General features: G+C 38.0%; 1 protein-coding gene across 5 annotated transcripts in view; it reads right to left on the bottom strand.

Annotated features, from left to right (window-relative positions):
* Positions 1-991: 991 nt before the first annotated feature.
* C15H8orf34 (chromosome 15 C8orf34 homolog) overlaps positions 992-25292 on the bottom strand; it is a 354610-nt gene continuing 330309 nt past the window's right edge. For all 5 annotated transcript variants that reach the window (XM_025265285.3, XM_025265284.3, XM_044928702.2 and 2 more), the window contains 3 exons: positions 23134-23227; positions 4847-4906; positions 992-1144 (listed from right to left, as the gene is read on the bottom strand). In XM_025265285.3, coding sequence (XP_025121070.3) covers positions 1137-1144; positions 4847-4906; positions 23134-23227 — 162 coding nt within the window. In that variant the 3' untranslated portion in view covers positions 992-1136. The remainder of the gene's footprint in view (positions 1145-4846; positions 4907-23133; positions 23228-25292) is intronic.

A 25292-nucleotide genomic window follows, 5' to 3' on the forward strand; every position in this document is an offset into this window, starting at 1 on the left:
AAGGAGTGGTATGGTCCCATAAACTTACTCCCATGCCTTCTCTCTTTTCTGTTCAAAAATAAACTAGTTTCTAAGCTTTTAATTTGTTTCTACCCCTCACCCCCAAAAAGAAAAAACTTTTATGAAAATTCATCTCATGGGTTTCTATGCACACAAAAATGTTAATATAAGAAGGTTTATTATATTATAGGACCCTGACTTCATTCATACAATCAGAATTTCTTTGTTTATTCTTTAGTCATGTTCTGGCCTTTAATGTTTGTTTCTTTGACAGTTGTACACACAGTTTTAGAATTTAACTGTATGCCTTAAAGGTCCAGAAAGTAAACTTAGATTACAACAAGTCAGATAAAATAGATGATAAGCTGAATAAAATGTACTTAGTTCCATTCACTTAGTAGCACCAATGCATAACTCATTCCAAAAGTGGGCATATATCAAATTTAAGATGGATAATCTTAATTGGGTTCAATGATTGGATAAATGGTCAAACAATTTTCATTGCATATGCTTTGGGCCATGCATTTCAATCCTTATTGATTTACTTCATGGAATTAAGATATCAATTATTTGTTTTGGTAGGACTAGGGAGGATAATCAGAGGAAGGGGCAGTGGTGGAGAACACGCCTCTTGCTGCTGCACAAAAATATATATGGCAGGTGATGACATGATAGCTAACTCCTATAGAGACCTAAATGGCTTATCTTGGCACGTGTGGGTAAGTATGTTTATTAATCTAAAAAATGAGAAAATATTATAAAAATATAAGAAGTAGAAAACCCTAGACAAGTTAAAATACAGAAAAATTTTGAGCAAAGTTATTTGAATCAGGCAATATTTAATGTATCAAATAGTAATCTTAATAACTAGGTATAAAGTAATCTAAACCCAGGACACTAACCACGTCAAAAGGCAGCAGGCAGCCTGACCACCCCAGAATCCTTTGCCAGGGTTAGTGTTTTGTTGATTACACACTTAGGCACCCCCTGGTTACAAGAGTACTTGTTTATTATTGATATTATAAAAATAATCATTCTTTAAATGATTACATGTAGTAAATAAAATTAGAACTATACATAAGGATTTGATTAATTGCCATTTCTTTAAGGACCACTTGTAACTTCTTCTGCCTGCTTCACAGACCTGTAGGAGAGAAAGAAAACAAAAGAAGATGCACTTAATGATAAGTCTACAGCACAACATGTGAAAAAGAAAGATTGGGGTTTTCATGCTTTCCTCTACTCCATCTGAACTTTTACAGTGTGGCACTGACCTTAGAGGACTACCTCTAGTAACCATATTTAACTGTCATTATGTCCATTTCTGGTACCTGTATATAACATCTTTGCATATAAAATATACAAAAATAACTTGGACTGGGAAATTGATGGACTTCCCTCCTAATAGTTCCAATGAGAAATACCCGCAAGGTATGTACACAATTACTCTCCTTGAAGGAATTCTGAGACTGAATTTAGAAAACTAGAGCAGTATAAAGTGAGTCAGCCTGATATCCACTTTGGCACTGAAATTATCTGTCCACACTTCTTGATTGAAAGAACTGCTTTTTTCTCCAGAAAAATATGACTAGAATGTCAAGGGAATATGTCCATGCTTCAAGAATATTTTATATGTTTTTTAATGCTTTTTACCCGAGTTATATTTACTATTCATTGACTAGATCATAAACACATTGAAAGAAGAATATTAATCTCTGAATGACTCCCAGGACTTGAAAGAATCCTTTGGGTGTGGTGTTTGATTAGTAAGTAGTTGTTTGATAGAAGAAAAAGGAGGAAGGGCGGAAGAGAGGTAAGGAAGAAGGAGTTGGGTTATTTGTGTGCATACTTCTCCTTTATCTAGAATATTCCACTTATCCCAACTCATCTTGCCAACTCCTTTATCTCACTCTCTCCTTTAGGGCTTTTTTTTTTTCTTTTTGATGAGGACTATTTTTGAAGTCCTTATTTAATTTGCCACAATATTGCTTCTGTTTCTATATTTTGGTTTTCTGGCCATGAGGCATGCGGGATCTTAGCTCCCGAATCAGGGATTGAACCAGAACCCCCTCACTGGAAGGCACTGGGCCATCAGGGAAGTCCCACCCTTCAGGTGTTAAAGACCATTTTCTCAGGGCTCCTCCCCACTAGGCAAGCTAGCATTCTCCAGCTGCATGCAATTATCTAATCCTAATGCTTATACAATAGTAATCCTCAAAATTGCATGTGAATAATAATATAACATGTGACTTTATCATCAAGTAAGCTGTGACATTGGGGATTCTCTGGTAGCTCAGATGATAAAGAATCTGCCCGCAGTGCAGGAGATAGGGTTTCAATCCCTGGGTCGGGAAGATCCCCTGGAGAAGGCAATGGCTACCTACTCCAGTATTCTTGCCTGGAGAATTCCATAGACAGAGGAACCTGACAGGCTATAGTTCATGGGGTTGCAAAGAGTCAGACACGACTGAGAGAATAACACACACACACAAGCTGTGACATCACCTGTGACAGTGATGTGTCCTTCTTTGTCATAGTTCCTGATTCATCGTAGGCCTTTACTTAATATAAATCAGATGAATGAGTTTACACGTTTGAATCTCTTAGACTGAAGGGCAGTATGCCTGTATGTCATGCAAAGAACATTTTAAGGCCCAAGAAAGAAAACCACATATTCTTCACATCCCTGCAATGGTAGAGTTATTACATAGAAGGGAGATAAAGTTTTTGATTGTGAAATGAAAAGACCAAACCAGAAAGAAGACAGCTATAAGGATTCAGATTTTGGGACAAAAATAAGAGAGTGGTTTCTTTTAAAGTAGGTTTTAAATATTTTTAACAACATAAGAAATTCATGTTTGTTGTTTGTGGTCACCATGCTGTATATGATGTCCCCAAGATTTATTTTATAACTGGAAGTCTGTACTTCTCAACCATCTTCATCCATTTCACCCACTCTCTGCCTCTGGCAACCACCAATTTGTTCTCTGTATCTATGAGCTTGGTGTTTCATTTTGTTTAGATTCCGTGTATAGATGAGGTGATGTGGTTTTTGTTTTTATCTGTCTGAATAATTTTACTTAACATAATGGCTTCAAGTTCTGTCCATGTTGTTGCGAATGGCAAGATTTCATTATTTTTTATGGCTGAATAATATTCTATTGTGTGTATATGTGTGTACACTTCCCTGTAGCTCAGATGGTAAGGAAATCTGCCCACAATGCAGGAGACCTGGGCTTGATTCCTGGGTTGGGAAGATCCTCTGGAGAAGGAAATAGCAACCCTCTCCAATATTCTTGCCTGGAAAATCCATGGACAGAGGAGCCTAGTGGGTTACAGTCCATGGGGTTGCAAAGAGTCAGAGACGACTGAGCAACTAACACTATATATATATATATATATATATATATACACACACCACATTTTATTAATCTATTCATGTATTAATAGATATTTAGGTTTTTCTCTATATCTTGGTTATTGTAAATAATGTTGCAATGAACATGGGGTGCAGATAGCTTTTCAAGACCTTTTTAAACTATCAAGGCAATATTTTGTAGATGTAAATACAGCTGACCCTTGAAAAAGATAGGTGTGAACTGTGCAGGTCTACCTATATGAATATTTTTTCTGATAAATATGTACTACAGTATTACACAATCCAAGATACTGAATCCACAGATGTGAAATCACAGATATGGAGGGCTGACTGTGAAGTTATATGTGGACTTTCAACTATGTGAAGAATCAGTGTGCTAACACCCACACTGTTCAAGGACCAACTGTATACGATTGTGTCCATGCATTAGACATAACAAAAAATGAACTGTATCTAGTATAGTGTCCTATGACTCACTTTTTTATAAAACAATATTGTAAAAATGTTTACACATCAAATTATATATAGATATGACTAGATAGAACCAGTTAATATCAGTAAAAATCTATGTATGTGTTGAGTTAACACATCTCATTCTTTATAACAGATGCACAGTATCCCATTATACAGATTGCTATAATTTTTAAAATCAATCTTCCTTTCTTGGCCATTAGACTATTTCCATTTTTTATGTTTTCCATGTTTTATCATAAAACAGTTTCCAGGTTTTATCATAAAGCATGTGTAATGAACATAATATTTTGACAACCACACAATGGTACACTGCAGAAATTGTTTCTTTAGGTGATTTTTTAATACAAAATGACTGGGTCGCTGAGCAATGGCAGCAGAGCACAGGAGGTGGTGTACCATCACACAGAAGCTGGCTAACCGTTTGGTAGGCGTATTTCAAAGAAGGGGTGAGCATGAAACGGGAAGAGAAGCAGATTGTTCTCAGATTCTTTCTTATTTTGATATTTTATGATTCTATGAGTGCTAAGGACATACGCAATGCTTTACTCCTCCTGGTAACATCCTTGGGAGAAGATACCGAGAATTTTTCATCTTTATACATCCAGTTCATAGAGTAACCTCATGTCCCAGGATATGAAATTGTTTTGAGATGCTATGTCTCTAAGACATATTTCATAGTATCTTAGGGTTAGGGTTAGCACAAAGAGGGTAGATGTTTGCATTTCACATATATCTAAAGTGATCTTCCTGCCATGGACAAGAGATTTAAAATCCTCACCCCACTTCCTCCACACAGGAGAACACAGACTCAATGAGGAGCCTGAGATCCACAGAACGGCACAAAAAGAAAGAGAAAACATCATGGAGGAGGAAAATCTTTTTCTCATTACAGGTCATGAAGACTATGCATTTTTTAAAAATCTAGATTTGAGCCATTTTAAGTGGTGCCCATCATTACCAGACATTGACATTAAGTGCCCTGAGCAAACATACCGGAGTAGACCAGTGCAGGACAAGAAGAGCACGGAACACAAAGAAGAAGATCGGCAGAACCTGCACAATGAAAAAAAAAAGAGGTAACGTACTGGACCAGGAAAAAAAAAAAGTCAATGAAACACAATTCCCTTGCGGTTTGATCAATTTCTTATGAGGATTAACTGAAATCAATATCAAAACTACACTCAGAGTATATAGTGATGGCAATCATACATAATTTAACTATTTAAGTGTGTTGGTTCTCATTTCATAAGCCATTTTCAATTTAAACTTTTTCTGATTTTAAATAAAAACTAGGGTAAAAGGCCCCTCAAGATAAGTGCTATGAATATATACGTGGATTGCAAGAAGATCTTGTCTCATCATAGTCATAATTCTTAGATCCAGCATGGGTTCAGCAGCAAAGACATGCTTTACAGACTACTACCCTAACACAGTATGTTCAGGTCTGGATATATACATGTCACATATTATGATGCTATAACATTTGTAATTTAACATAATCATCACAAAATTATTATGAGATTTACATAAAGTGGTGTGTATTTACATGTATATACTATATTTGTAATGCCTGGCACATAATATTCGTTGTTGCTATTCAGTCACTAAGTTGTCTCTTTGAGACCCCATGGACTACAGCATGCCAGGCTTCCCTCTCCTTTACTGTCTTCCTGAGTTTGCTCAAATTCACGTCCTTTGAGTTAGTGATACTATCTAATCATCTCATTCTCAGCCACCTCCTCCTTTTGTCTTTAATCTTTCCCAGCATCAATATCTTTTCCAATGAGTTGGCTCTTTGCATCAGGTAGTCAAAGTACTGGAACTTCAGTTACAGCATCAGTCCTTCCAATGAATATTCAGGGTTGATTTCCTTTAGGATTGACTGATTTGATCTCCTTGCAATCCAAGGGATTCTCAAGAGTCTTCTCCAGCACCACAATTCAAAAGCAGCAATTCTTTGGTGCTCAGTTGTCTTGAGATATCAGTTTGATCCCTGGGCTGCAAAAATCCCCTGGAGAAGGGCATGGCAACCCACTCTAGTATTCTTGCCTGGAGAATCCCATGGACAGAGGAGCCTGGCAGGCTATAGTCCATGGGGTTGCAAAGAATTGGACACAACTAAATCGGCTTAGCATGCACACACAGCTGTCTTTATAGTCTAACTCTCACATCCGTACATGACTACTAGAAAAATCATAGCTTTGACTATATGGACCTTTGTCCACAGTGATATAATGTTACACACATAATATTATATGCTAAACGTGATTCCTCTGAATGCATCCTTGAGGCAGAAGAGCAGAACCTAGTAGGACAAGGGGACATGAGTATTCTAATTAAAAGAGCAGGGAAATAAAAACAGAAGATCAAAGAAAATGAAATAAAGGCAGCAAGGGAGATAAGCCTTCACATTTCTTGAAGAGAAAGGAAATAGATTAAACCCAAGTTTTCCAAAGCAGATTTTGGAATGCTAGTCCTGCAAGGTGTTAATATAGATAATCCACAAATGGTTCCTTGATCAAAGACTTTTCAACAATAACATACCATCTGCTTTTTTGGAAGCTCAAAATACACACAAGCATATTAAAGGCTCTTCAAAGTCCCATAATAAAGGGAACTATTTAACCTGATATTTTATCAAAGTTATCTGATAATAGATTTTCATATAACTCACTTTTAACAATTCTACAGAGATACATTGTAAATACTGCTTCAGCTAGAATAGAGGCATGTCAGTGCAAAACAGAAAATTCAGTAACCAAAGAGAAAGCATAAGTTTTGCACTCAACTTTGAGTTCAAATTCTGACTTTACCCCTTCTCATACATCTGACTTGAGTCAGTTAGCATTGCTCAGAGTCCAGCACAGAGGAGGGTTATAAAGGCAGCACCTCTGGAAGTATCATTAAACACTGGGCATTTGACAGTTTTAGAAAATTCAAATTTAGATGAAGAAAAACTACAAACATTTGGATTGAAAGTCTTGACCTTTATATGTAGATGCTAGAGAACTTGATAAATTTTTTGAAATTTTACACATTGAGAGGCTTTGACTTAGAATAATGATGCATTCACAGTTGAATATTCTTCAGCACTCAAAGATATTAGAGATCCTGGCAGGAGAGCAGTTGAATTAATGCTCTTTATTAGTGGTTCTCTTAAATTCTGTGTATCAGAATTATCTGGAAGGCTTTTAAAACACAGATTGCTGGAGTCCACTATTAGTTTCTGACTTAGCCAACATTGGGTGATGCCCAAGGAAATTGCATTTCTTACAATTCCCATGGAAGGCTGATGCAGCTGGTGTGTGGACCACACACTGAATATCACTGTTCTATGTAGCATGGACTTTAGGTTGAAGTCAACTGTGGTCTGGCATACTTGAGGAAAAAGGAGTAATGATGTGTCTGGGTACTAAAGGAAGATGGAAGTGTGGGTTTAACAGAAACTAGAGTATCTGAAAGATAAAAGGTTTGGGACAGACTGTAGACTACAGTGATCTAAAATCTTGGAGTAGGATACTATTTTGCATTTGATAAGAAAAAAAGTTACACTGCCTTAGAAGAGCATTAGACTGGAGAGGGCCAAGGAATTTTAATGGTAAGACTTTGGATACCGAACTCAAATGAAAGTTAAAATTTTCTAATGATAAGAGTGTGGTAGAAAGGAAACCAATGAACCAAATGTCAACCTGTCATGAAAGAACAGAAGTGACTGATGAGATGATAGTGACAAGGAAAGACACAGACAGATGGCATGAGCCTAAAAAACATTCAGGCAGAATATTAATGCCACATCATGGTGCTTAATACATGGCAAGTGAAAGGAATAGCTTTTCCTGGTGAAGGCTAAAAGGGAAGCAGTGTCTTCTAGGAACCATTTGAATAAGACAATAAAGGCATGGAGAGTGTTCTTTGAATAGCACCAAAGTGATCAGTTTGCAAATCAAATTCCTGTTCCATAGGCCACAGTGGAAAGATCTGGGAAATATGTCAACAGTGGTTAAGAATACAAACACATGAGAAGATTTTATTTTGATAGGGGCCATGGGGGCAAGGCAGAGTGGCCAAGGACAACAGGACTAAAAGGCAGAAGTAGCTGATCTCAAGTTTCTGAACTGAACTTCGGCATAACATCCTTGTACCGCAACTGACTTAAGCATCCAGCTGTATACTGCTGTGCTCTGTGCATCAGGGCTGCCTGTATGGGGGAGAATATTCCCCAAACTCGTGGGGACATAAGAAACGAAGCAGCTTTGGTGAGGGGAAGAACAAGCCACAAGTAGCTGTAAAGTTTAGATAAAGAGTATCTTAAAAAGATAGTACATCTGTTTACAGATTAGAACCTGTAATTCTTTCTTCTTGAGTGGTTTATTCAGTGAAAAACAGCCACACAATCAGCTGAGGCGATGCATCACAAATGCACACATAGAGATGGCTGGATATGTTGCGTGAATGCCCCATGTTCATTGCAGTTCTAATGGAAAAATCATTACTACAGACGAACAACACACTGAACATAGGAAACGTCACTGAATGTATTGTGTTTTGCTATGTATACTAATAAACCACTCATGATACACATCTGTCTATGTTTCTAGACATTATGACCACTGAATAATCAGAAGAGGAGACTGAGGCTTGGCCTCTGCTCAAGTGATCTTCAAGTCACTTTACCAATTTGAACTAAATTCATTCAGCCATTCATTCATTCAGTTCATTCAGTAAACATTTATTAAGTAAATACTGAATGTATATTTATTAAATAAATGTGTTGAACACTTATAGCATAAAATAAGAATGGTAAGATCAAAATTTCCCTAATAGGTCTATTTTTGGAATTAAGTATGTGGATGCAACTTATAAATTATAAAGCCTTATATAACTAGGGGCTTCCCAGGTGGCGCTAGTGGTAAGGAACTCACCTGCCAATATAGGAGACATAAAAAACTGATTTTGATCCCTGGGTCTGGAAGATCCCTTAGAGGAGGGTATGGCAGTCCACTCCAGTGTTCTTGCCTGGAGAATCCCATGGACAGAGGAGCCTGGTGGGCCCATGGGGTTGCAAAGTCGGACACAACTGAAGCAACTCAGAAAATTATTTTAAAAGTTAACAAATGGAAAAACCATTGTCCTAACATGAAGGGGAAAGTCATGTCATTTACCCTTATGAATATAGAGAAAAGTTGTTTTTGGTCTGAAGAATGTTTAAATTTACTAAAGCGGATATACAGTTTTGGGATATTTAGTCAACATTTCAAAACAAGTCATTTTGAAGAAATTTGGCAGCATGCTTTGAACAGTTGTTCTATTTTTAATAGCATACTATGGGACTGAAATTATGCTTAATGTAATTACTAAATGTTATTTATTTTATACTGTCAAATTTTAATTTTTATGTTTATCATATATGCCTCCCTTAATTTTCTGGATGACTTTGCCTGTAGATAATAATTTGGAGCACAGTATAAATATAACTATCTCAAGTTTAAGTTTATATTAAAAGCAGATTTCCTACTCAAATATATTACTGCTTGTTTCTTTATATGTCACTTTCCCTTATTTTCACGTTTTATAGTGTTTTCTTTATGATACAAACTCTTCCTTTCTTTATGATACAAACTCTTTCAGTGCTCAGCTAAATAATTCTTTTCTTGATATTATCTACACACACATTCCTTCTCCCTCCCTCCTTTTATAAGCTTTTGGAAATGAAATGACATTTCAGAGTAGAACATATGGCTTTGGATTAAGTTAGAATGTAAATTGTACTTACTAATTGTACATCCTTGGAAAAAGGTTTTTAACAAATCGGAGTTTATAAATCATTAATATCATTTACACATCAATTTGTCATAAGAATTAAAGGAGATACTACATAGCACATAACAACAAAAATGTAAAAAATGTCAGTCCTTTTTTTTTTTTTTTAATTTTATTTTATTTTTAAACTTTACATAACTGTATTAGATTTGCCAAATATCAAAATGAATCCGCCACAGGTTTTTGCTTTTGTAGAGAAACATGTGTTTCTATATGAGCTTTAAAATGTCAGTGACTCATAATAGACTTTAAGGAAAAACTGAATACTATAATTCTAAATATATCCCCCAAATAGATTTTGTAGTTTTGTTTGTTAGGCTATATGACAATTTCCCCAGTTTATTATTAAATTATATTCTATTAGAATATATGCTAATTGTTTCAGTGAAAAAGATTTATTATGCCATATTTTTGAAACTCTGCGCTTACTACTCCTATTCTATATTTGTATACCTTCTATATTATGTATCGGAGAAGGCAATGGCACCCCACTCCAGTACTCTTGCTTGGAAAATCCCATGGACGGAGGAGCCTGGTTGGCTGCAGTCCATGGGGTCACTGAGAGTCAGGTACAACTGAACGACTTCACTTTCACTTTTCACTTTCATGCGTTGGAGAAGGAAATGGCAACCCACTCCAGTGTTCTTGCCTGGAGAATCCCAGGGACGGGGGAGCCTGGTGGGCTGCCGTCTATGGGGTCGCACAGAGTCAGACACTACTGAAGTGACTTAGCATAGCATATATTATGTCTATTATTACAAATAATTTCTTAAGCTGCAGTGTCTATTTTCAGGTTACAACTTCTTGCCAGACCCTAATAACAAATATTCCATTACTTCCTAAGAGATTTTGCAAGTAAACTTTTAGTCTAACCAAAACAATGAAAATATAGCATCTTCTGGAGGGAATAATTCATTCTTGGATTTTTTTTCTTTTTTTTTGAAAACTTAGTTTCAGAAGTAAGCGCTTGAGTCTTAAGTAGCAGGAAAAAGATGCATGAAATAATAAGGTTGGATGAGATCAAACCCTGAATGGTGGCAGGTATTCCAATTAGTAGATATAAGATGAACTCTCAGAGCCTGTGATAATATGTAAGAGCATTGCATAAGACAATCATGCCACCAATGAGGGGGCTTCCCAGGTGGCGTTGGTTGTAAAGAAACCACTTTCCTATGCAGGTTAGACATAAGAGACGCGGGTTTGATCCCTGGGTCAGGAAGATCCCCTGGAGGAGGGCATGGCAACCCTTTCTAGTATTCTTGCCTGAAGAATCCCATGGACAGAGGAGCCTGGCAGTCCTTGGGGTCGCAAAGAGTTGGACACGACTGAAGTGACTGAGCAGCAGGCACCACCCATAAGCCCACTCAAGAGAGAGGTCCAAAATCGTTCTCTCCTCTGCAGTGTCAAGGCATATTAAAGGCAAGGTATTGAATGGAAAAGACATATGATAATTAGGAAAAACGGAAAAGTGAGCTATAGCTTCACAAGTGGAAAGATAAATCATTCCTGGTTAGTAAGGAAAAGGCGAAAAGTATTTGGCAGAGAAACTTGAAGGATAGCAGTCTCCTTTATCCCCATTAATGCGTCTGTGCGAGTTAAAATCTGAGAATTGGACAACTGTAGATGCACCTGAGTGTGAATCTCTTCTCTGCAACTTATGAGTCTGGCGATCCCAAGGGAAGGAAGGACCTTAAATGTAAATGCACCTCCTGGCTGCCCGGCCCAGGGGGCCCTCGGCTAGTGTCAGCCTACCGGTGAATAGGTAAGCCCCCAGTGCTAATACGCTGGAGGGACGACTTCAGAATGGGGCTTGCCAGCACCGGTGTCCTCGCGTTAGAGCAAGCTTCCCACATGGCTTCTTCCAGCCAGCGTCTATATCCTCGAGGCGGGTGCTGAGGGGTCCCAGTTGTCTCCTGTCTCCTGCCTCTCCAGGAGACCCTTTGAGGTCAAAATGTGGGCTTCAGCCAGGCTCCTTTCAAATCACTGTTTCTGAGCTGTCTTGTTTAAATACAGCCTTTTCTGATACCTGTTATGAAATTTTTGACAGCTATTGCATGTGACAAGGAAGTTTTAATAAACAAAGCAGGTAGTCTGAAGCATGTAACCTTATATATTGCTGAGTAACTTGACACATTTTTCCTTTATACTTAATAATAGTTTATTTGGTGAGATTAAATTTTATATGTTATTAAATGTTACCCTTTAAAATTTTTCTAGGAGCTTAGAAATCAATTGAACCATTCATAATATAAAAATTTTACCACAGACGTGGGAAGCATTTCCAAGTAAGAATGCCACATGAATAATCCAGAGCCTTGGCTTCTAGAAATTGCAAAAACTTGTTTATCACCAAAATAATTATATACAATCAGTTTATAATGAAAATTTCACTTTAACACGAGAATGTTTTGTTTCTAATAGATCATTAGCAGTAATTATTAACTTACTTTTATATTTATTGGTTAAATATGAATTCTTAAATATTTATGATAATAACAGATACAAAACATAGATATGTTGATATATTTTCAGGTGTGCTAAATATTTATGTAATAATAACAGATACCAAATATACAAATGTTGATACATTTAATTCAGAATAATTAGTGCCTGGGATGAGTTCAGGTACCCTAAATGTTTTAGGACAAGCTTTAGAATTTTCTGTACATTCATAGGAGGTTGAATATGCAAAGTGAGACAAAAATTATCAAGATTTTTTTAGTCTTCAAAAATACCCTACTATAGTTTGCCAGAAGTATTTGTCTTTCTTGAATTTAAGATCTCGTCTTTCTAATCATCCTTGTGCTATTACCACTGGCTTAATATTACTGCTTCATTCTCTGTTGTTTCTAGTGTGTGCATGCCTTTTCTCTACAAATACATGACTTTTAAAGGAAAACAAAGTAGTATATGCAGAGTACATTATGCAAAATGTCAGGCTGGATGAAGCTCAAGCTGGAATCAAGATTGCCCAGAGAAATATCAATAAACTCAGATATGCAGATAATACCACTTTAATGGCAGAAAGTAAAGAGGAACTAAAGAGCCTTTTGAAAAAGGTGAAAGAGGAGAGTGAAAAAGCTGGCTTAAAATTCAGCATTCAAAAAAACAAAGATCATAGTATCCAGTCCCATCACTTCTTGGCAAATAGATGGGGAAAATGCGGAAACAGTGTCAGATTTAATTTTCTTAGGCTCCAAATTCAATGCAGACAGTGACTATAGCCACAAAATTAAAAGAACTTGCTCCTTGGAAGAACAGCTATGACAAACCGAGACAGTATATTAAAAAGCAGAGACATCACTTTGCTGACAAATGTCCATATAGTCAAAGCTGGGGTCTTCCTTTATGGTTGGAACATAAAGAAGGCTGAGTGCCAAAAAATTGATGCTTTTGAACTGTGGTGTTGGAGAAGACTCTCTAGAGCTCCTTGGACAGAAAGGAGATACAACTAGTCCATCCTAAAGGAGATCAGTCCCAGGTGTTCTTTGGAAGGACTGATGTTGAAGCCGAAGCTCCAATACTTTGGCCACCTGATGTGAAGAGCTGGCTCATTAGAAAAGACCCCGATGCTGAGAAAGATTGAAAACAAGAGGAGAAGGGGGTGACGAAGGATGAGATGGTTGGATGGCATCACTGACTCAATGGACATGAGTTTGAGCAAACTCAGGGAGATAGTGAAGGACCAGGAAGCCTGGTGTGCTGCAGTTCATGAGGTCACAAAGAGTCAGACGTGACTTAGCGACTGAACAATAAGTCATGTTAGTCTTGTCTCATTTGTCTCCTGAGGTGTGTATAGTTGCATTCTAGTCTGTATTTCTGATGCCATGTCCCTAATACTATCAAAATCCTGAAAATTTCAAGTATCATGTACCCCTGACACTTTAACATCATTGTCTGTTAACTCATTTGAGTCTGTCAGTTATCTACAGTCCATTGCTCCCCAACCCACCCCTTCTACCCTTCACTTGGCAGAGCGTTAGTCCTTTCTTGAGACTGGTAAGATAATCAGCCGTGGTACCCTAACTCCACTGCCTCAAGCATTGTGCACATATGAATTTTGGGAGACTACCTGGAAAGAAGTGACTAGAAGCTAGGTTAAGAAGAACAAAGGTTTTTCTTTAAGGTGAGAAGTTGGGCCACATCCTGGGTGGACAGTAGAATCCCACTGCCTTCCTTACTGCCCTAAGTAAACTCTGGCTCTCAAGAGTCACAGCATAAACTGTGTCACCCCCTGGTAAGGGGGAGAGAAGGGACTAGTGAAAGATGAGGAAAAGGAGGTAAATATCACTGGACCCAAAGAGGAGCTCTTGGTTCTGCTCCTGCTTCTGTTTTAACTGGATGATGTGGCAAGATGACAGTCTCTTAGAGCATCAATTTCTTCTCCACTAAGTTGAGAGAGTTAAAGTGGAGGGAATTAGACTAGGTTTGCACTTCCTAAAATCTCAGAATACATGTTCTTCGAGTAGTTAATAGGCATTTTGCAATTTATAGGCATTCTAGAAAATAGGAGTTAATGGGCATTCTGTAAAAAAGGACTGCAGTAAATATGAAAAAAAGAAAAACTGGGATATATACAATCAAGCAGGGGCTACTTGGTGACTTTACTATGTAAATATTTTAGAAGAGACTTTATAGTATTTCAAGACAACAATGAACAATATTTCCCCCTATTTTAAGCCAGGATGCTGGTTACACTTGATCTGTTTACTTAGAATTGTAGAGCTGCCTTGCTCCTCTTGAAAAGGGATATCTTACAATTGAGAGCCTCTCAAATATAATGATATCTAGAAATTCTTGATAAAAAGCAGAGACATTACTTTGCTGACAAAGGTCTGTATAATCAAGGCTATGGTTTTTCCAGTAGTCATGTGAGAGTTGGACCATAAGCAAAGCTGAGCACTGAAAAATTGATGCTTTTGAACTGTGGTGTTGGAGAAAACTCTTGAGAGTCCCTTGGACTGCAAGGAGATCCAACCAGTCCATCCTAAAGGAAATCAGTCCTGAATATTCATTGGAAGGACTGATGCTGAATCTGAAGCTCCAGTACTTTGGCCACCTGATGTGAACAGCTGACTCATCTGAAAAGACCCTGATGCTGGGGAAGATTGAAGGCAGGAGGAGAAGGGGATGAAAGAGGATGAGATGGTTGGATGCCATCACTGACTCTATGGACATGAGTTTGAGCAAGCTCCGGGAGTTGGTGATGGACAGGGAAGCCTGGCAGGTTGCATCCCATGGGGTCACAAAGAATTGGACATGACTGAGCGACTGAACTGAACTGAACTGAGGATTTCTCAAAACTTATTTTACCAAAAATTTGTTTTTAATAGTTTTTCATGTGATTGGATTTAAAGAAGCAGATACTGTCTGATTCTATAATCCATTACGAAGATATCATACTCTGAAAGTGAAAGTGAAAGTGAAGTCGCTCAGTCGCGTCCGACTCTTTTCAACCCCATGGACTGTAGCCTACCAGGCTCCTCCCTCCATGGGATTCTCCAGGCAAGAGTACTGGAGTGGGTTGCCATTTCCTTCTCCAATCATACTCTGGGGGCAAACAAAGAGAAAACCAGGCTGTAAAATCAAGAAAAATAGGAGAGGAGAAATACTTCTAGAATAAGAGTATGTGCTGTGCTGTGCTTAGTCATTCAGTCATGTCTGACTCTTTTTGACCCCATGGACTATTTCCTGCCAGGCTCCTGTGTCCATAGGATTCTCCAGGCAAGAATACTGGAGTGGATTGCCATGCTCTGCTTCAGGGGATCTTCCCAACCCAGTGATCAAATCCAGGTCTCCCAGATTGCAGGTGGATTCTTCACAGTCTGAGCCACCAGGGAAGCCCCAAATGAGAGTATCAGATCAGATCAGATCAGATCAGTCGCTCAGTCGTGTCCAACTCTTTTCGACCCCATGAATTGCAGCATGCCAGGCCTCCTTGTCCATCACAAACTCCTGGAGTTCACTCAGACTCATGTCCATCAAGTCAGTGATGTCATCCAGCCATCTCATCCTCTGGCGTCCCCTTCTCCTCCTGTCCCCAATCCCTCCCAGCATCAGAGTCTTTTCCAATGAGTCAACTCTTCGCATGAGGTGGCCAAAGTACTGGAGTTTCAGCTTTAGCATCATTCTTTCCAAAGAAATCCCAGGGCTGATCTCCTTCAGAATGGACTGGTTGGATCTCCTTGCAGTCCAAGGGACTCTCAAGAGTCTTCTCCAACACCACAGTTCAAAAGCATCAATTCTTTGGCACTCAGCTTTCTTCACAGTCCAACTCTGACATCCATGCATGACCACAGGAAAAACCATAGCCTTGACTAGACGAACCTTTGTTGGCAAAGTAACGTCTCTGCTTTTGAATATGCTATCTAGGTTGGTCATAACTTTCCTGCCAAGGAGTAAGCATCTTTTAATTTCATGGCTGCAGTCACCATCTGCAGTGATTTTGGAGCCCAGAAAAATAAAGTCTGACACTGTTTCCACTGTTTCCCCATCTATTTCACATGAAGTGATGGGACTGGATGCCATGATCTTCGTTTTCTGAATGTTGAGCTTTAAGCCAACTTTTTCACTCTCCACTTTCACTTTCATCAAGAGGCTTTTGAGTTCCGTATAGACAGCTCAAAAAATCTGCTTGTCTAAATATACAATGAGAATGTAACACAGGGAAAAACCACTAAAATCAACTTTTTAAAAACTCTGGAAATTAGTGAAAGGCTTACAATAATCCATAGAACATTCATTAAAGAAAAGCACAAAGGTCTGACTAGTCAAGGCTATGGTTTTTCCTGTGGTCATGTATGGATGTGAGAGTTGGACTGTGAAGAAAGCTGAGCGCTGAAAAATTGATGATTTTGAACTGTGGTGTTGGAGAAGACTCTTGAGAGTCCCTTGGACTGCAAGGACATCCAACCAGTCCATTCTGAAGGAGATCAGCCCTGGGATTTCTTTGGAGGGAATGATGCTAAAGCTGAAACTCCAGTACTTTGGCCACCTCATGCGAAGAGTTGACTCATTGGAAAAGACTCTGATACTGGGAGGGTTTGAGGGCAGGAGGAGAAGGGGACGACAGAGGATGAGATGGCTGGATGGCATCACTGACTTGATGGACGTGAGTCTGAGTGAACTCCAGGAGTTTGTGATGAACAGGGAGGCCTGGCGTGCTGCGATTCGTGGGGTCGCAAAGAGTTGGACATGACTGAGCGACTGAACTGAACTGAACTGAATGTTAATATCCTTCTCTCTGGTTCCGTGGGAGCCTTGCAAATCAGAATCCTCACAACAATGGTAACTATGAAACAGGCAGCCTATGGTCTACTAGAGGGGGCAAAACAGATTTAGAGTTCTCAAATATCTAGAAATTTGTCACTATTTGACATATATGGAAATGCCTCACTGGTATTTTTTTTTTTTTTTTTTAATATCACTCAGTGAGATACTCTGTCTGTATAGCATTTGTCAAAAACAATCAGGGGTAATAGTTTTATATGGCAGCTGCCTGAGGCAAACAAGAGACTTACCAAAAAATTAAAAAGAAAATACAGTAAATGACATGTCCACAGGAAGTTTTCAAAAACTCAACATAGCTGTGTAGCTCTAGAAGGCCACACAGATGTTCAGTGCTATGCATCTATTCAGGAAAGATCTGATAAGGATCTCACCTCTGGTTGACTTAGAGGCTCTATTTAAGCCATGCTGTAAACTTCTGGAATGTTCATGGCATACATCAATACTTTGTCCAATCATTGTGCAAATCACATGAGCAGTGTGCTCAGTCATGTCCAGATCTTTGTGACTCCATGGACTGCAGCCTGCAGGTGCCCCTGTCCATGAGATTCTCCAGGCAAGAATACTGGAGTGGGCTGCCATTTCCCCTTCAGGGGAATCTTTCAAGGATTGCGTCTGCATCTCTTGCATCTCCTGCATTGGCAGGGAGATTCTTTACTGCTGTGCCACCTGGGAAGTCCAGTCACTAGCTGACAACTAAGTTACTGAGCAAAGACTTCAGTGGCTGTATACAACAAACTATATAGGCTTTACAAAATTAGTTTAGGAAAGTTAGAAAACAAGAAGTCACGATATCACATATGGCAATAAATGTGAAAGCATGGCCCATAAGTGGGGAAAAAAATGCAGTCAACAGAAACTCCCTGAGGAAGCTGAGATGATGGAATTTCCAGACAAAGACTTTTAATCAACTACTAGAAATATATTCAAGGCGCTAAAGGAAATCATGTCAGATAATTCAAATATGAGAATAAACTCTTACACAGTGGAGATAATCAACAAAGAGATACAAATTATAAAAGGATAGGTCAACTGAAATCCAGTCTGAGGAACACACACACACACGCACACAAGAAAAATGAACAGTTACTCAGATACTGTATAGGACACCAGCAAGTATATCAAATACATACAACTGGAGCAAGAATTAGTGACTTGCTTCCAAAGAATTGTATAAAAAGGTGGATTAAAAGTAACCTTACAATGGAGAAGCCAGCAAACAGTACCATGGCCTGGTGATGTAGAGTATCATCATGTCAATTGCACATACTCTCTAATATTAAATGATGAGGGTGTTTCACCTTCTTGGTCTTTTCTCCCAAAATACATAACCACAGTCTAATCATGAGAAAACTGTTAGACAAATCCTAATTAAGCAGCATTCTACAAAATTCTTGACCTGTATTCCTCAAAAGGTTCAAGGTCATGGAAAATAGGGAAAGACTGAGAAACTGTTAAAGACCAGCAGGGATTAGGGAAACATGATGAGTAAATAAAGTCTGCTGCTGCTGCTGCTAAGTCACTTCAGTCGTGTCCGACTCTGTGCGACCCCAGTTAATAGTAGCATTGGTTTATTAGTTTTGTAAACTTAACCAACGTATTATGTCATGTTGACCTAAGGTTAACTGTAAAGGTAATATATAAATTTTCTGTATTATTTTGGCAATGTTTCTGGAATTCTAAATTATTCTAAACTAAAGAATTAAGAATAAAAATATAATTTAGATTTTGGGTCATGCTTTTGTAAGAAATAAATATGCATGTTTAAATTTTTAAATTAGCATTAACACAAAAACATACACAGAAGGAAAGAATATTGAAACATAACACACTACTAAATTATATAATATTACTATCAAAATTAGTTTTGATATGTTTTCAATGAGATTGCCAACTGCAACCTTTTAACACTAACTTCTGTTAATTCAAAATACACTTAATGAGAATGCCCAATGTTTATTATAATTTGGGGTTCCTAAAAATATAGGTAGTTTAAGTTGGAACCTAACAGTCAAGATACAAATCTGAGAATCTGATCTCTGATGAATATGTTTATATTTTTCATCCAAACCCTAGAACAGATAGTAAACTACCTTGCTGTTTTCGACAGCTGGAAAGTCCAGCTTTTTGTTTCCCTTTTCACACCTGAGGCTGCTTTTCCAGGTAACAGACTTTATACAGCATCATCCTGCCAGCCTCCCGGTCTTAAGCAGACCCAGGGTCAAATCTGCTGTTTTTATGTACAGTGAGACCTCAGACCCCAGGGCCTCAGACCTACATCCAAACCTGAGGTCTCAGTGGGTCACAACCATATTAGTTCCCACTTCATCTGGCTCTTGTTTCTTTATTTTGGGCATCTCTGCTGATTTGTTTCTTTGGTTTGGCTTTTCATTTGTTTGCTCATTTTCGATTTGGTTGTTCATGTAAGGAAGATCCCCTGGAGAAGAAATGGCAACCCACTTCAGCATTCTTGTTTGGGAAATCCCATGGACAAAGGAGCCTGGCAGGCTACATCCATGGGGTTGCAAAGAGTTGGACACTACTTGCTGACTAAACAACAATTCATTTTTAAAAATCCAAAATGTAGTCAGAGGGTGCTGGCTGGCTTGACTGAGGCTGTTTAATGACATGTGCCTTTGTAGATGTTGAACCTACTGACTAGGGGACCTGACCCTCAATCTTACTCCACACTTATTCCCTTAAATTTCAGCCTTTCTTCTTCTCCATCCTCATATTTGATGTCTAAACTTAACTTACAGATAGAAATGCAGCCTAGAGAAATAAGGTCCAGAGATTAACAACACCATGGAGAAAATTCTGAAAACACAACCCTCTGATTCCTTCATTCCAGTACTTCTCAGTCTTTAGAATAAGCAAAGATCAACTGAGGAGCTTATTAGAAATGCAGAATTCAGAGTTCCATGCACAGAGATTCTGATTGACTAGGTCTGAAGTGGAGTCCAGTAACATGAATAGCAAACGAGTACCCCGGTAGGTGCAAGTGCCTACCATTTCAGTTACTTAGTGACTTCAGATCATAATCTGGGCAATTAAAAACAAGCATAGTCCTGACATGAGTTTTTAAAATTTCTGATGTAGACTTTTATACCAAAATCAGAGTAGAAAGAAAAAGTCTACTTAAGGAGTCTGCTTCTCTTGTTTATAATAAAAGTTTTTAAAGCTTCCCATTGAATTATTCAAGACATATTTTCCTAAATGGTGCTGTTTTATAAAACTTACTTGTGATAAGTCTTAGTTTTAAATGAGGCAATAAGAAATATGCACCACTACGAATATTCCGACATTATTTTGAAAGTTTCCGCCAAGATAATTTTGTCTCAAGAGAAATCTGAAAATTCCATAAAATTATCTACATATAATTTATAGGAAGTTGAGTCAAGAAACAGGTGTTACCACTGGAATGATGACTCTTGTCCTTTTCCTATTCATACATTTCTAATATATGAGCCTCTAGACACTAAATCAGACTCTGGGATGACACAGATTTATGTCATTTATTTTCTTTCACTGAGAAAATAAAGAGGTAAATGATCTGTATATATCTTGCCAGCTGTTCCACAAACCTCATACATTGAATACAAACTGAGACAGGAGAGAATCTGCCTGCAATACAGGAGACCTGTGTTCGATCCCTGGGTCAGGAAGATCCCCTGGAGAAGGGAATGGCTACCCACTCCAGTATTCTTGCCTGGAGAATTCCACTGACAGAGGAGCTAGGCAGTCTGCAGTCTCAGAGTCAGACACGACTGAACGACTAACACTTTCACTTTCACTTTCATCATAACCTCAGTGGCTCCATCTTACACTTGACCCAGTTCTTAAATGTTGGATCCTGCTCTGGAAAAGTACTTGCATCTCTGTGCTATGAGTTTGGCTACATTGCCAACTAGCATTCCATTTCCAGATGGCTCCTATTACCACTTAATTATTTTCAAATCCTGATTTTATTTCAAACAATTTACCATTGTCAAGGGTCACCTCCAAGTACAACATGGCTGAAATCAAATATTTTTGGTTCTAGGTCTATGGTTAGGAGAGTTGAAGAATGACCTTCTGCAGAGTAATTGATAGACCATATGGCAAAATCTGTAGCTAAACTCTAAACCCAACATTAAAATTTTAATAAAACTATAGATATTTTTATGAAAATTATTCAGTTGCAATTATTATTTATTTATTGATAAACAAGTCAGTACCAAATTAATCTATTTATTAATTCATTAAATTTTCAGATATTTATTGAGGTCTTAATATGCAACTAAATAAGAAGACAAGAACAGAGTCATTTCCTCTATGAAGTTGCATTCTAATAGAAGATAAGATGATTACAACTTATCATGAAAATCTTGTGAAAGTATATGCAGAAAGACAATATGATCAGATGACAAGAGTTGAAGAAAGTTTGGGGAATTTTTAATTTCCTTTGCATTAATAACCTATTTTCTAGACTTAATACTGATTGGAGACATACGGACTTGAGGGAAAGGAATTAAGTCTGAATTTAGACTTGAATTAAATACACTTTTGATCAATATTTTCTTGATTTTAGTTTTAGTTCATTAAAATTATGCACACACATAGAATTAATACACTATGCATCTTATAAGGGTGTTGTTTACCTGGTCATGCTCATGTTGGGCACATATGTGCTGAATCTAAGAGAGTTAAACTATCCCAATTACATACACTGCCTTTATACACCACACACATGAACACACACACACATTCCCTTGAAGGGTTTGTTTAATGCAAAATTTACAAAGACCTAAAAAAATCTGATGAAAACTATTAAATCCAAACTCTAGAATGAGAGTTTCCATATCTTTAAATGTGTGGGGAGTAAGGGGTATAAACGTGCTTGCCTTTGTTTTCGTAAAAGTTGTGGGCCACTTGTTCTTTTAGGTTTGGAGGATTCTCTTTTTATCCTACGCTGCCCTTCTCCTAGATTATTTTACTTAGGATCCCTTGTGTTAAAGATCTTCTAAATTACTCTCCTATTAAAAATAGATTAAAAGATAAATTACTCTTTATTTTCATACTTGCTTAAACTACAGTCTACTTTCTGAGTCTTCATCAGTTGTTTTCTAAAGGAGGTGTTTCCCTCCACTCGAGTCTGTACAGTGACAGCGTCTTACTCACTGCATTTCGGATGTGCCAGCCACTGCAGGTGTCTCCTCCTCTCACCTGAGCTCTTACCATATAGGTCCCCCTCCTGGCTCTGTTCTTTCTAGCCACATAAGCCTACAGTTATACAAGCAGGATCAGGATATTTACAAATGCCTTTTCACCTGGAAGAGGGATTCCCTGAATCTCTCTGGTACAGAATCATGTTACCTTGTAACATATCGGGTATCTCCGATGACTATAGCTCAAGGGAACAGTTAATTGATCACTTCACACCAATTATCATGAGGGCTAGGTTATTATTTACAATTTTTATTTCTCTCTACAGGTTACAAAAGAAAAAAAAAAGGTAAAATTCTGATATCTCATTGTTTTAAAGATCAACGTTTTTCCTCAACGATCCAGACACTAACCTCTCATCTACAATGCTGAACCCGTCTGTCTGAGAATGTCAATAACTCCTAGAGATCATGCACTGAATTACCCCCAAGTTATAGTCATTCATTCTTTATTATGGTTAAAATCCAATGACTTAAATCAGGGGCTAGATATACTAATGGTCTTAAGTACTATTACAACATTAATCTTTTTGTGAACTTAGAACAGTTTTACATATATCAATTTATTCATTTAACAAATACTGATAATTTCAACTATAATATTGAGCAGTTCCTAATATACTTCAAAACATTTTAATAACCACAAGTTATATGGATATAAATATACAGTATTAATATAAGAGTAACATTTCAAATAGACATTTTATATTGGTCTTCAGAAAGAATAATGCCTGTTTTAAGATACTACACCTCTTTTCAGAAAGTTAAGCTTATAGGTCTCTGCACCACAATTAAGACATCACTGAATCAAGATATATAGGCGGAAAGTATAGCTTCACTTTACATGTGCTCCACAAACAAGTTTGAATTTTTTGCAGATATTGTTTGATGTTAGGAAAAGAATGTACCATCATCATGAATGTCCTTTGGCTAAAAGCAATATGTCAATAAACATCAGTGTCTACTCACGTTTCTCTTGTTCTGCCTCTACTCCTTCGCTTTCTGTGTCACTTGGCAAGATCCACGGTTGATGAACTACCTGCAGTTGCTTTAAAGAGTCATCCTGCCAAAGAAGAAACTTATTTGGATTAAATTCTAGAATGATACTGTGAATACGGGTGAACACTTCAGTTCCTATGAATTACATGTCAAAAAAACATAACAAGAATTTCCTCACAACAGAAAATAATTCTAAGCTTAAATTCATTTCCATTTCATGGACATGCCACAAACTCTGAACTCATTATTTTTAACTTTCTCCTTTTAATAAGATTTAATGTCTTAATAAGAAATATCTAGGACTTCCTTCGGAGAAGGCAATGGCAACCCACTCCAGTACTCTTGCCTGGAGAATCCCAGGAACGGGGGGAGCCTGGTGGGCTGCCGTCTATGGGGTCGCACAGAGTCGGACACGACTGAAGCGACTTAGCAGCAGCAGCAGCAGCAGGACTTCCTTGGTGGCTCAGATGGTAACGAATCTGCCTGCAATTCAGGAGACCTGTGTTCAATCCCTGGGTCAGGAAGATCCCTGGAGAAGGGAATGACAACCCACTCCAATATTCTTGCCTGGAGAATTCCATGAACAGAGGAACCTGGCAGGCTATAATCCATGGGGTTGCAAAGAGTTGGACATGACTGAGCAACTAACATACAACACTAGACTATGTTTCTTCCTGAGTTAATGTTTTTATGAATTCCTGGCACTCATTGTGGGGAATATAATAATGAAATATTCAATATAAAACTGCATAAAATGTGTCTGTTTGCCATCAAGGTTCCAATTCCTTTACATGTGATTAAGGATTAGTAGGATTCAGAGAACAGTCTCTACTTTACCCTTTAGTACTACTTCACCACCTTCTTCCTCTTATTACTTCCTATTTTCATTAATATAGTTCTTAAGTACTTCCTTGCTGCTCCACACCTCCATCACTGACCTAAGGCAGTCCCTCATCATCTCGCATCCTGACTGTAGCTATAGTCGTCTACAAGTTTTCTAGGATTAGGTTTCATACCTTCTCTAATTCTCTCCACCATTTCCTTGCCATGGTGAGATTTTAACAGTGGCACATGATGCATTCATTACCTCATTTGTAACCCTCGAGTGGTCTTCTCATTATCCCCAGCATAAAATCACAACTCAAGGCCCTTCATGCTTCATGCTGGTCTAGCCTCTGATTTACCACCACTTCCATCTCCATTCCACCTTGACTGACACTTCCCTCCAGCTATTATTAACTGGTAGTTCCCCAACTTTCTCATTCTCTCTAATTTACTAAGATGTTTTCATATGTTATACTTCCTGCTTAGGATGCACTCTATCTGTCTCAAACATTAACAGTCCTCCCAGGGCTCGGTTGTCATCTCCATCGTGACGTTGTATGAGTTTCGATAAGTGCTCTAATGATCGATGTGCATGCATGCCTGCTAAGTCGCTTCAGTTGTGTCCGACTCTTTTGTGACTCTATGGACGGTAGCCTGCCAGGCTCCTCTGTCCATGGGATTTCCCAGGCAGGAATACTGGAATGGGTTCCAATTCTTTCTCCAGGGGATCTTCCTGAGCCAGGGATCAAACCCAAGTCCCCTGCATTGGCAGGCAGATTCTTTACCACTGAGCCACCTGGAAAGCCCTAATTTATTTTTAGGATTTAATTTTTTTTCCAGTACTGGATTTGGTCTTGCAGGAGTAAAGTACAGAAGCAGCACAAATCTGAAATATCTTAACTTTACAATTCCATAACAGTAGAGAGAACTACAGAAGTAAATTTTCAAAAATCTTCATGTAACAGAAAGGGATATCACATCCCTGCAGTTTTTCACATGGCGTCTCTGGGTTTAAAGAATATGAAAAATGATCTTTTTGGTCTTATAAGGTAAAATCAAATGGCAAAAGCTCTTTGTTTAAAACAGAAAAAAGTTAAAAGTGATCATGAAAAAAATGTTTTTAATTGAAAAAGCATTTTGGCTATTTAGCTTTTTGGTCCAAATCCTAAAATATGTTTTCATAAGAAAAGATATGACTAGTAAGTCAATAGTGTTACTTTTTCCCACAATAGTTCAGAATATTCAGTAATACTACTGACTGGTTTCTGGTCTTAATGGTTTTACTGTTGAACAGATAAGCTATT

The sequence above is a fragment of the Bubalus bubalis genome, chromosome 15, assembly GCF_019923935.1.
Source record: "Bubalus bubalis isolate 160015118507 breed Murrah chromosome 15, NDDB_SH_1, whole genome shotgun sequence".
Classification (NCBI taxonomy): Eukaryota; Metazoa; Chordata; class Mammalia; order Artiodactyla; family Bovidae; genus Bubalus; species Bubalus bubalis.